At 41.8% G+C, this 13,115-nt stretch overlaps 1 protein-coding gene across 2 annotated transcripts in view; it reads left to right on the top strand.

The window, feature by feature from the left end:
* Nucleotides 1-612: 612 nt before the first annotated feature.
* RAVER2 (ribonucleoprotein, PTB binding 2) overlaps nt 613-13,115 on the top strand; it is a 91,221-nt gene continuing 78,718 nt past the window's right edge. The window contains exon 1 of one of the 2 annotated variants that reach the window (XR_008958811.1): nt 613-1,040. Coding sequence is in view for 1 of the 2 variants with exons in the window: in XM_026497435.4 (XP_026353220.2) it covers nt 789-1,040 (252 nt within the window). In the remaining variant the exon portion in view is untranslated. The remainder of the gene's footprint in view (nt 1,041-13,115) is intronic. The other variant, XM_026497435.4, reaches the window with a different exon arrangement.

The following is a 13,115-nucleotide window of genomic DNA, read 5'->3' as shown; positions in this document are numbered from 1 at the left end:
AACCATCCAGGTTTTTCACATTTTAGTAAATTTACGACAGGGACGGGTGAAGAGCACAGGCTTTCTGGTACACAGCAAGGTAAATACTTTGCCATCCACTTTTTCCAAATATATATAATTTCCTCCAGAATATCTTTGGACTCCCTAGAAAATCTCAGATTTTATTTTTCATTGTAAACTCAAACTTCTTTGCCAAATATGCACAGCTTGAGCACAGAAGGTTAAGGAGCCCGCAGGGCACCTCGCCGGGTTTGGGGAGCCCGAATCGGCGTCTGCAGCCCCCGAGCCGCCCCAGCGCGGGAGTTTCGAGGACAGCCCGGGGACAGCTGGGTGTCACGTGGGGAGGCCGCGCGGGGACAGGCGCCTGGGGTTCGAGTGCCCCCGGGAAGCGGCCGCCAAGGAGCCGCATCCCCGGAGCCCAGGCCCGGGCGTTCGTCTAAGGCCTTGCGGGGAGGGGAGCCGGTCCGCCCGCGGCCGCACAGGTGTCCGGGTGGCGGCGCCCGGGCCCCACCGGTGGGGCGGGCGGGAGGGATGGGCGCCGCCCGTGCGCGGGGGCCGGGGCCCGAGGGGGAGGTTCCCGCGAGGTGGTTCTCCGGCTCCTCCTCGGCGCTCAGGTTTCCTCTCCCGCCCGCCGGCTGCTGGCTGCGGCGCCGCCTCCCTCCCCCCCACGGCCGGGCCCTCTCTGCGGCCTCTGCCCGCCTCGCCCCCGCCCGGGCCTCCTCCCGCTTTCTCTCTCCGCTTCCCCTCGAGCCTCCGGAGGAGTCCGCAGCCGCGGGGCGCCCGGGAAGATGGCGGCGGCGGGAGGCGGCGGCGGCGAGGGGGGCGCGGGCCTGGGCGGCGCCGCGGGGCCGGGGCTGGGGTCGGGGTCGGGGCCGCGAGGGCCTGGCCCCTCCGCCGGCGCGAGCGAGGACGCCCGGGGCCCCGCGCCCAGCGCGCTGCACCCCGAGGAGGTCGCTGCGCGGCTGCAGCGGATGCACCGGGAGCTGAGCAACCGCAGGAAAATCCTGGTGAAAAATCTGCCCCAGGACAGCAACTGCCAGGTACGAAGACAGCGCTGGGAGGCGACCCGTCCCGGGGGCATCGGGGCAGGGCTCCGGTGGGAAGCTGCCCCGAGGCATCCAGGCTCATGCGCGGCGCCTTGGAACGGTCGAGAGGACGAGGGGGGTCGGTGCGGAGTTAGAACTGTCTGCCGCTTTTGCAAAGGTTTCTGAGCCTGCGGTCCCCCTGCGAGGGTGGCAGATTGGGAAACTGAGGCTCTGAGAGGCGAAGCGGCTGGTCCAAGGTCACGGGAATCCGGGGAGACTGTCGTTAGCCTGCCCCGTTCTTTTCTTCCCCTGTGGCCCTCGCGTGTGGCGGGGGAGGAGAAGGGGTTGCGGGAGTAGTAGGGGAAAGTAAGCGAAGGAGAGTGGAGGTGAGCCGTGGAGCACAGTTTTTGGGGGCCAAGTTTTCAGTGCCTTGAGAGGGGTGGAGGGTCCCTCCGGGGTCCTCCGGGCTTGGGTGTGCCATGGGGGGCGGGGTCATGGGAAAGCTGGAAGTGAGTTTTGCTGTTGCAGAAGCACTTGCCCAAGTTTGTATGGAAGGACTCTTGTCCCCCCAGTTTACCAAGGCCCCGAAATGGAGAGGTTAACGCTGAGCTTTGGGGAACCTTGCTGCCGCCTCTGCCATGCCAACTACTGAAGGATTTGTTACTCAGTGACTCGAGGCTTAAAGATAGGCTACTTTGTGTCTTTGATCCAGATTAAGTGGTAACTGTTGCTTCAAGATTAGAAACTTCGCCTCGCCTCGATTGCCATAGTCTACTTGCTCATTGCAGAAAAGCGAGAAAATACAGAGAAGCACAAAGGGGAAGAATAGAAATCACCTGTATTTCTTTTTTTTCCCTCTTTTTACTTGAAGTGTAGTTGACACACAATGTTATATTAGTTTCAGGTGTTCGACATAGTGGACAATTCCAAACGTTAGGCGTTGCTAACCACCATGTTACCATCTGTCACCATACAAAGTTATAACAATGTTATTGACTAGTTTCCCGATGGTGTACTTCCCGTGCCCGTTATTTACTTTTTTTATAATTGGAAGTTTGTGCCTCTTAATCTCCTTCACCTGTTTCACCCATCCCCCCCCCCACCCCCATCCTTCTCCTTTCTGGCAACCACCAGTTCTCTTGTGTCTGAGTCTGTTTCTGTTTTGTTTGTTCTTTTGTTTTTTAGATACCATGTATAAGTGAAATCGTATGGTATTTGTTTTTTTCAGTCTGATTTATTTCACTTAGCAGAATACCCTGCAGGTCTGTCCATGTTGTCCCCAATGGCAAGGACATATTTCCGTATTTCTCATAAAGACAGCCATTGTTAAATGTGAGATATTATCCTTCTCCCTTTTCCTGTGCCTATGTATACATATGTATTTTTGTTTCACCACAAAAAAAAAAAAAAAAAAAAGGAAAAGAGAGAGACCATGTCTTTGTACTTCAGGGTTTCTTAATTGTCTAGATGTTCATGTATATTTCATATATAGCTTGAGAATTTATGTATTTTGTTGCGATGGGGGAGAGTGGGCTGTCCTGATAGTGGCAGATTTGGGCCTATTTATGTAGTTCCTCCTGTAACAGGATACAGGGAATTGCAAGTGGGCTAGCAATTATTGCAGGACAGTTCTTCCATAAGACCCATAAAATAATGAGAACAATGCCTCATTATTATGCAATTAGATCTTACCATAAATGAGAGCATATAACCTTATAATCTATATCCATGAGGGGCCATTTTGTTTGCAAAAGCGATGTAAAGAAGTCTGTCAATGCAGTGTATCTCATTCCTCTGTCGGCTCTTTCCATTAGTGTCCTCTTCCCATCTGTCAGGTAATATTTTGTGATGCTACCTATAAGAACACCTGCAATGGACTGATTTCATAGAAGCAAATTTCTCCTACCCATAAAAATAGAAGACAGCAAGGGGGCTTAGAAAGAGAGAGGTGGCATTAAAAAGAAAAAAAATTGAAGGAACAGCAGCTCTGTGTATAGATAATCTAGGAAAAGCGAGATGGAGAAGTGTCTTATTTTTGTAGAGTGTCGCCTATTTTATATTTCCTTGCATTCTAAAAATATTTAGACACAACATTCTAGATAGTTGGCTGTATCCTTGTTTTGCTGTTGGTATCTTTCTCATTTCCCTTATTAAGAGACATGAAAAAATATCAAAGGGTCTAAAAAAAGGAACAGTTTTAATTACTTGACATTAGTGATGGATGGAGGTTTTATGAGAATTATACTGATTTCTGTTTTTGAGATATCCTTTCTCTGCTATGAATTTATGTTCGCCCTAAATCTTAGGGTTTTCTGTAAGGTAGCAAGCAGAAGCTATTGAATAAAATTGGTATAAGATCTACATGTCTAGATGAGTCTTTTACTGCCAAGTAAAGTATCTTAAATTTTTATGTTAAGTTAAAATTCTTATGCCATATTTTTTTGAGAATTGAAGAATTGCATCTAAGAGCAAAGAAAAGTTGTTAGGATCTAGAGATTAGTTTCTAGACTTGTTCTAGCATTTTTTCCTATGATTTATATTATAAAACATTGTTTTTAATATTTCTGATGTGTAGTTTTAAAATCTAAACATATCAGTGCAAAGATAACATTTGAGTAGTGTTTTTTCTGTCATCTCCTGTACTTGTATCTTTGCTAGTTTTCTGCTCACAATCATAACTACGTGGTCTGTGTTAAGTAAGTAGAAGAGACCAAAGTATGCTAATTTTTAAAGGCAATTAAAAGACAGTCTTTAGATTAATTAGACTGAGCATTGCTATTTTTATTGGTTGAATAAAATTTATACTTAATCTACTCTAACTTCTAATAGTTTCATAAATACATTTTGCAAGGATTTTTTATATTTTATCTTTTATTTCCCTTCACAATTCTAATGTCTAATTCTGATGTCTTTCTTAGTGGCTGCATTTTACTGTCAACTTAGAAATGAGGGTTTAACTTGAATTTTATGTTGTGCCTTTTAGCATTTATTACTTGGCTAAACTACCTATTTATTCCTTGTGAAATAATTAACATGATTTAAGACAAAGTTACTACTCTTTGTTCAGTTGTGAAGTAATCAGATATTTTAAATATCAAATTCCTGTTCTTTTCTAGAAGACTCTGTAGGTTCATTCATTCATTTATGCTAGAATATTACATGAAGGATTGAGGCCATTCCTAACTTTAGTTCTCAAGTGGTATAGTGATGTCTCTAGAAAAGTTCCATTGGTAACAGATTAGTAGGAGCCCAATAATATTCTTTAAACATTTTTAAAACATGGGTGTTTCCTTTATTAAACATGATTTTTATAAATTTTACTCAAATTGTAACTTTTGGTAAAAACAGCTCTTAAAAACTGCCTCATTTAATAGTTACTGTGCTGTCAGGTGCTGTCTGGTTGGCCTTCTACGCTTTCTCGAATCCTCCTAGCCCTTTGTGTTTTCATAGTCTCAGCTCTGGTTCATGTGCCTTTTCATCTCTTGCCCTGTTACAACTTTTCGTTTGTCATCTACCCTCATCACTGTCCTGTGTCTTACGTTTTAGCCCATCCTGCTTACTGCTTCCCCTGAGAAAACTCCCCCAAGGCACAAATCCAATCACATCACTCTCCTGCAAAAAAAGAAAGAAAGGAAGAAAGAAGGGTTTGGCTCTACGTTCCCAGCACTGCTTCTCAAACTCTTCCTCAAATGTCCCTCAACATATCTCTTTTCCTCCAATTGTAAGGAATAGTGAGGCTCAATTAGCCTACCCCAAGAATGAAATTGCTTTGAAGCGTCATGTTCTGACTGAAACATTCTTATTAATTTTATATTCTATTAGTAAACTTGGATTTAATGTAAAAACGGTGACTTAAACTTGTTTCCCTGTCCTCCAGATTTTTTTTTTAATAAACTTGACACTTATGGAAGATGCATCTATTTATCCTCTGGTTTTCCGTACTCCTTTATTACCAGGGAGTCCTCAGACCTCGGTTTGAAAAGCATGACATAATAGGATAGAAATCTAAGACTCTAGGCTTTTTGTGACTTGGCCCCTGCCTACGTTTGCAGTCTCATTTCTTCTGAGTCCTACATGTTCTTCTGAGTCTTCTAGTTTTCTCAAGCTACTTAGACCCCCAAATACCTCAGGCCTCTGTGATTTGGATATTTATAGTCATGTCTTGGTTTATGTTTTGGTATGTAATTATAGTAATTTATCATGAATAACATTTGTAGTAATTATAATTACAGTGAACAATCATAATGTCGAGAACACTGGTTCTTATTCAGAAGAGTCATTGTGAATGTGCGCGTGTGAATAGTCTTTTGCGGCTCTGAACTTAGAAATTCGATTTAAGGTGATGTCCTCATATGTGGTTTTTATCGCCCTTCCTGTACATTTTTATATTTGTTGGTTCACCTCGTTATGTTTCAATAGAGTTGTTACTGGGGTTTCAAAATGGAGAAGACAGTGGCATTAACTCCCTATGTTACTTGAATTCACTTTTTTCCTAACATGTTGGGTACGTGTACATGTGTTTTGTTCTTGTGTTTATTTTAGAATCTGAGGGAGATTTTCTTGTGTAATTAAGAGAAAATGTAAAGTGCTTAGGGCTAACAGCCAGGATCTGTAATAGAAGAAACTTTCTCTTGTCTCACTCTGGGCATTATTAGCTTTCATTGCAAAGTGCTCTATTGTAATAGTTAATTGGGAAGCTTGATGGTTAATTCACAGACGTCCATTCGAAAGCCTAGTATTGTCAGCTGAGTACTTTTTAGAATAACAAACCACCTAATGTAGAAAACTCCAGTTGATTTTCTTTTTAAAATATACCTATTGCTGTTTTTCTTTCATACTGGTCAAAAACCAGTAGAATTTTCTCATGTACATTTTTTTTTAACTGTGAGATTTTTTAAAAGTACATTGTTTGGTTTCTCTAATACTATATTCAGTAATTCCTGCCTCGTTTTGTATTGGGCTGTTGTTCACGTTTTCCTGATAATACTGGGATGTTTTTGTATTTTGAAATTATTCTTTTTCTTATCAAGAATGCCATTTTGCTTACTTCCAAAAGTTACTTTTCGTAGTTTGCACGACTTAACAGCTATCATTTTCTAATGCAGTTAATCAGAATTTCATGATGAGTCGTACCCCTTTTCTGCATGTTTTATTCTATTCCCACTGTAACAAGGACATTGAAAGCTGCTAGAGGAACATCTAGCTTTCCGGGTCGCCACTGGCTCGATAAGTTTCTAGTCTTGGCAGGAATTCTTGAAAAGCGTTTCAGCAAGGCTTGTTCTCTGATCTGAAAACGTTGCCGCGAAGAGCAGTGCTTTGTGCCCAGCATCACAGTGCCGTGTGTTACCACAGTCCAAAGAAGTCTCAGGTGGTTTATAGACCATTTCCCAAGTAATGAATAGGTTATGCTTATAAATTCTTTTTTGGAGTCATACCATGTTTTCCCATAGAAGAATATGGTAGATGGTATTTAGTGCTGTTGGTTTGCGTTTTAACATGATTTAAGCTATGGTGTTTCTGAAATTTAAGCTGAACTCTAAATAATACAATAACGTCTAACGAGCTTTGTGCAGGAACAGAGATGCTCCCGGCTTCAAATCATTGATGGGTGCACCTGTGCCTTATGGCAGCGCTCAAGAAAGAGCTGTATTTAAGACAATTACTCTTTAAAAAAAAAAAGATTTTATTTATTTATTTGACAGAGATAGAGACAGCCTGAGAGAGAGGGAACACAACCAGGGGGAGTGGGAGAGGAAGAAGCAGGCTCCCAGTGGAGGAGCCTGTTGCGGGGCTCGATCCCATAACACCAGGATCACGCCCTGAGCTGAAGGCAGACGCTTAACGACTGAGCCACCCAGGTGCCCCTAAGACAATTACTCTTTAAATAAACAAGATTCTGAACATCAGGGAAGCAACAAATCCTCTCCGATGGAAGGCTGTTGCTGAAAGGAACCCCTCTGACCCCCTGAGTTTCGCCTCTTACTGCTTGTGTTTGCACGTATCCCCTACCGTAGGGCTGGCTGTCCCTAGGGGCTACCAGAGCCCGTTTCTTATTTGTGGGCAGAAAGTTTCATGCTTAGCTCTCCTTAGACCAGCTGAAACAGGCAAGTAAAGGAATGTTATTTTTTTTAAAGATTTTCTTTATTTGAGAGCAAGAGAGAGGGGAGGAGCATGAACGAGCTCGAGCAGGGTGAGGGGCAGAGGGAGAAGCAGATACAGGGCTTGATCCTGGGACTCCGAGATCGTGACCTGAGCTAAAGGCAGACGCTTAACCGACTGAGCCACGCAGGCACCCCAGGAATATTAAAATGTAGATAAAGAAAACAAAATGATCTATGAATTTAAATGTTCTATAATCGCTTATCTGAAACCTTGGCTCTGTTTGTATTTTGTTGGCTTAGGGAGGTAATTGCCTTACTCTAAGGGGACGATATGCTCTGTGAGGGGTAAGAAGTGAAAAGTGGGAAAGTCAGAACACTAGTCTGTATATTTTGGCTTATAGTTGTCTGCAGAGGATTGTCCTTAGTTGCTGTGCTGAATGTCTTTCCTTTGTTCCTCCAGATCTGTCTCCATCCTTCTCACCTGCTCTGTGTCCTGGGAGGCTTATCTTACTGTGGAGTGCGCTAAAAAGGCTCTCTCCACCTCTGGTTTCTAGGTTGCATTTGGCCAGAGCCGCCAGTGGGAGATCAAAGGGTGGAGGAGAAATAGATTGGAGCATTTATTCACCGCGCTCCCTTTCTGCCTGGATACCTTGGGTTGCTGTTTCCTCTTTCAAAGGTCACAGTTCTTTCCAATGGGGCTCTCTAAGCAATTAAGCTCTCAGGGTTGTTGTCATCATTGCCTTGCCTCCTTAGGCTTAGGGGTTATAGGGGACTATTGCTAACCATAGGCTTTTTAAAAGCCTTTGTAGGTAGTATCTTTAAAAAAAAACTCTCTCCAGTTACTTAGTTTTTGAGTATGCCATATGTTTCTTGCCGAGAACCCAATGCTGTCACCTACCCAGTCTCCTTTCTTTCTCTTGTCTTTCCTAATAGCACCCAGATTTTTCCTTTGAGGCTCTACTCCTCCCTCGTTATTTACCAACTTCTATGGGTTGGGTCAGTGGGATAGAGATTACCCTCATCTGTTTGGGTGACATAAACCAACAAACAGGGTTCTCCTCTTTTGACATTAGAATTGGATAAAGTATGGGCAATAACCTGGCCCTAAGCCAGTCAGTATGTCAGAGTCTCTTGGCCATAGTGATTGTTTCAACCCAATATAGTAAGAAGCTTAGGACTTTTGTTTGCTTGTTAAGGTAGGGAATTCTCTTTCTTGCCACTGGATACGAGTACAGAGACATATTGCCCTGACTGCAGCTGGCAGTCTGAGGACAGAGCAGACGTCTAAAGGAAGACTGACCTGAAGGGGAAAAAATTAGACAAGCTGGACTGGAGTCCTGATCAAACTATATCTGAAACTTACCTCTGGATTTCATAGTTATACAAGCCACTAAATTCTTTTTATTTCATGGATTTCAAGTTGGGTCTTACGTTACTACCAACCAATAGTATCCTAATACAGAATTTTGATTAAAAAAAAAACAACAACATAAGATCTCAGTATTGGAAGGGGTGGTAGAAGACATTTTATCTAACTCTTCTGCTTACTATGTAAATCTAATTTAGAGTTCGCGACACATGAAACCTTGCACACTTAACACCTTTACTTTCAAAGACATCACTGCCTGGTAAGGTATTCTGCTTCATCTTCAGACAGCTTTGTTATAAATATCTTATTTATACTGAATATATAAAATTAATTTCCCTGAAATTTTGATTTCTTGATTTAACTTCTCTCTTCCCATAACACAGAGAATTTGTGGTATTGATTTTTAACTTACAAGTTCAATTCTTTCAAACCACTAGTTTTTAGGATATGAGTCCAAATTTCCTCACAGTCTTACTTGTTTTCCCCTGGAAACACACCACTGCCATTTTGACATGGTATCTCTTAAAACAGGAGCATGGTTGTCTAATTGAGATCTTCCTGTAATCCCTCTGCCAGAACAAATTTCTCTTTCCTCTGGATATCCATAACAATAACAAATTTTGTTCATTGGGTACCTATTATTGCCAGATGCTGTGTGTTGTATTTTGTTTACATTTGTTTACATTGTACTTAATCCTCAAGACTGTAAGATCGGAATTTCTCATTCCCATTTTATTGATAGGGAAACAGATGCAAAATTAATGCCAAGAAGTTTGTGCAAGGTCATTCAACTAATTAGCAGTAGAGCTTGGACAAGACTAATGTCGGTTTGATTCCAAAGCTCATATTCTTATCCTATGCTATATTATAATTGCAATTCCCCTTTGCACACATTGTAATGTGTTTCAAAGGACAGGGATTGTGTAACATTTACCTTTGTATCACAAATACTTCACCTAGAACCTGACACATTGTTCCAAGGGAAATTTAAAACAGAAAGGAACGACCCGCCTACTTTGTTCTAAAATGTTAGACTTCTATTAATATGTTTGACACACTGAAACCCTCAGGATTGATTTGTAAAATGAACAAATTTTGCATTGTAGGGTTGTGCTGGCTTTTTTGGCAGTGATGTTACCCCACTACTTATAGTAATTCAGGTGACTGTTTATGGCTTATGAATAGGTTGGAAGCCATAAACCCTCCCTCCAGGAGAGCACCGATATTCATAGACACACAGTGATTTGCATGTAATTTCAAGGGATTATGGATCTCTTGTAACTTATGCCTGATCGCACTGGGGAAGTCAGGCCCACGTTGAGAAGTGCCTTTCCAGACGAATGTAATTGGATCACCTGAGCACAGATCACTTGAGCAGATCCAGAGCTGCTGCTTGAAGAGTTTTCGTCGGAAACTGTTGTGGGCCACATTTATGCAAAGGTGGGGGTGATCCTCCATCGGGCAAAAATATAAATCAGGCTCCCTAATTTTCTTTCTTAAAAAAGTCAACTGTGTTGCTTCGTGTTTGATGTGAAAGCTCATTGTTCTCTGGTCACCCAGCAGCACCAACTGATATTTTTAGGCACTGTGCCTGGCACAGAGGTTTACAAGGAATTGCAGTGTATTATTTTCCCCCTAACGTTTACTAAACGTCCAAAATTGTCTCTCTTTAAAACATGGGAAGACTGATGTGCTGTCCAGTGTTCTTCACAGTATTTACCGATAAGAAAAAAAGTTTCTCACTTTTGTTGGATTTCTGAGTCCCTAGCTCATTGTGAGCCCCCAAACTTGTTTTTTATGCATTTTGTGCTTATTTACTGTCATTAGCTTTAGGTGTGTGAGCTTAGTTCTCACTTCCCTATGCTTGTACATTTTGTTTGAAGCTTTCTGTTACATGTGTGTTACCACCGGAGTGCCGAAGTAGCATTAGAATTCATCGAATCTGTTGGTGCCTGTGTCAACTTTGCCTCGCATCCTACTGCCTTGCGGTACCCCGTCACACCTTTTGTGCCCCAACCAACTGGGTTTTATATCTTTCCCCCTCAACCCGCTACTGTGATTATCTGCTCTTAGCTCCCTGCTTGCTTTTATTTCCTGGACTTTGTATTTTCTATTGCCACGAGTTTAACTGCTTTTGATTCCAGATTAGCCTCCATGACTCTGACTTTCAACCCTGTGGACTTTTTACAGCCTAATCTAGAATAAAGGAAATGGCGATAAACAAGAACATATGAATCTGGGAAGTTTTAAATTTTGAGATAAACTTACAGAAAAGTACAATACAAAGAACTTTTTTCCCCCTGAACTGTTTGAGAGTGAATGCTGACATGGCGCTTTACCACCCTGAGTGCTTTATTGTACAAATTTGGACATTGTCTAGCATAGACACATCACTACCATCAAAGTCAGAATACCTGCCACCTAATCCTTGGATCACATTTAAGTTTTGCTAGTTGTCCCATGAAGGTCTTTCATAGTGAAAGGATCCAGTTCAGAATTATGTATTGCACTTAGTTGTGTCTTTTTAATCTTCTTTAGTCTGGATTAAGTCCTTAGTCTTTGCCTGACTTTTATGACCTTGATCCCTTTGAAGATGATAGGCCACTTATTTTGTAGACTGCCCTTCAATTTGGGGTTGCTGATGTTTTTCCACGATTAGATTCAAGTTAAGTATCCTTGGCAGGATTATCACAGGGCGGTGCACGTTTTAGATTTTGGCCCATTGTTGATAAAGTTAACTTTGATCATTTTGCTTGATTTTTATTAAAGTGGTATCTGCCAGGCTTCTCCATGCAAAGTTTTTTCCCTTTGTAACTAGTAAGGATTTTAAAGGGGGATACTTTAATTAAGACTGTGTAAATATTCTGTTCCCTTTCAAGTGTTCAATGTATTTACTAATTTATTTAAAAATAGGCTCACAGATTCCTATGTTGCTCAATGAGTTATACTTCATTAATATGATTATTTTCATGCTTAAATTGTTTTAGATTTGGGCAGTGGGAGCTTCTTCAAGCTGGCTCCTATGTCCTCTTTTAAATTCTTTTATTTTGCAATAATTTTAGACTTAAAGAAAAAACTGCAAAGATAGCAGAAAGAGTTCCCATATATTCTTTACCCAGTTTCCATTCATGTTATGTCTTAAATACCCAAGGTACATAATCAGGACTAAGACATTAATATTAGTACATTATTATCAACTGAACTTCACACTTTGGATTTCATTAGTTTTCTCACTTAACGTCCTTTTTCTGTTCCAAGATCCAGTTCAGGATGCCGCATGGCACTCAGTCATTATGTCCCCTTAGTCCCTATTCTCCACCAATTTCTCAGTCTTTCCTTGTTCTTTTTTGTAAGGGTTTATTTATTTATTTATTTATTTATTTATTTATTTATTTATTTATTTATTTAAGAGCGAGAGCATGCACAAGCATGGGGGAAGGAGCAGAAGGAGAGGGACAAGCAGACTCTGTGCTGAGTGTGGAGCCTGACACGAGGCTCAATCCCATGACCCTGAGATCATGATCTGAGCTGAAATCAAGAGTCAGACCCTTAACTGACTGAGTCACCCAGGTGCCCCAGTCTTTCCTTGTTTTATGTGACCTTGACAGTTTGGGTCAGATATCTTTTAGAATGCCTCTCAATTTGGGTTTGTATGATGTTTTTCTCATGAGAGATTCGGGTTATGGACTTTCGGTAAGAATTCCACAGAGGTGAAGTACACTTCTGATCACATCATTTCAATGGAAACGTGACTTACTACCGATGATGTTAACCTTGGTCATTTGCTTAAGGTGATGTCTGCTCCATCACTCCTGTAAAGATACCTCTTTTCCCATTCCAATTCCTTGGAAACAAGTCATCAGTTCCAGCACACACTTATGGAAGGGTCTGATGTCCTTGTGACATGTCCCCATCATTTGCTGAGTACTTTGTTTTTAAACATTACATGTGACTTATTTTGCACTTTCTGTGCTCCAGCCCTAGAATCAGCCTTTTCATGAAGGCACCTGTTGTGGACTGAATGTTTGTTTTCCTCCAGATTCATATGTTGAAGACCTAACCCCCAGTGTGGTCATATTTGGAGATGGGGCTCCTGTGGAAGTAATTGAAGTTAAAGAAAAAGGTCCTAAGGGTGGGGCCCTGATCCAGTAGAAGTACCCTCAAAAATTAGTTGACCATAGAGTTGAGGGTCCATTTCTGGGTTCTCTATTTTGTTCCATTGATCCATGTGTCTGTTTCTGTGCCAGTACCATTCTGTCTTGATGATCACAGCTTTGTAACATAGCTTTAAGTCTGGCATTGTGATGCCACCAGCTTTGCTTTTCCTTTTCAACATTCCTCTGGCTATTTGGGGTCTTTTCTGGTTCCATACAGATTTTAGGATTATTTGTTTTAGCTCTGTGAAAAATGTTGATGGTATTTTGATAGGGATTGCATTGAATGTGTAGATTGCTCTGGGTAGCATAGACATTTTAACAATATTTATTCTTCCAATCCATGAGCATGGAATGTTCTTCCATTTCTTTGTGTCTTCCTTGATTTCCTTTGTAAGTATTCCTAGGTATCTTACAGTTTGAGTGTAGTTGTAAATGGGATCGATTGCTTAATTTCTCTTTCTTC

The sequence above is a fragment of the Ursus arctos genome, unplaced genomic scaffold, assembly GCF_023065955.2.
Source record: "Ursus arctos isolate Adak ecotype North America unplaced genomic scaffold, UrsArc2.0 scaffold_12, whole genome shotgun sequence".
Taxonomy (NCBI): domain Eukaryota; kingdom Metazoa; phylum Chordata; class Mammalia; order Carnivora; family Ursidae; genus Ursus; species Ursus arctos.
The sequence above is the reverse complement of the archived record's forward strand: the minus strand, read 5'-3'. Positions and strand labels throughout refer to the sequence as shown.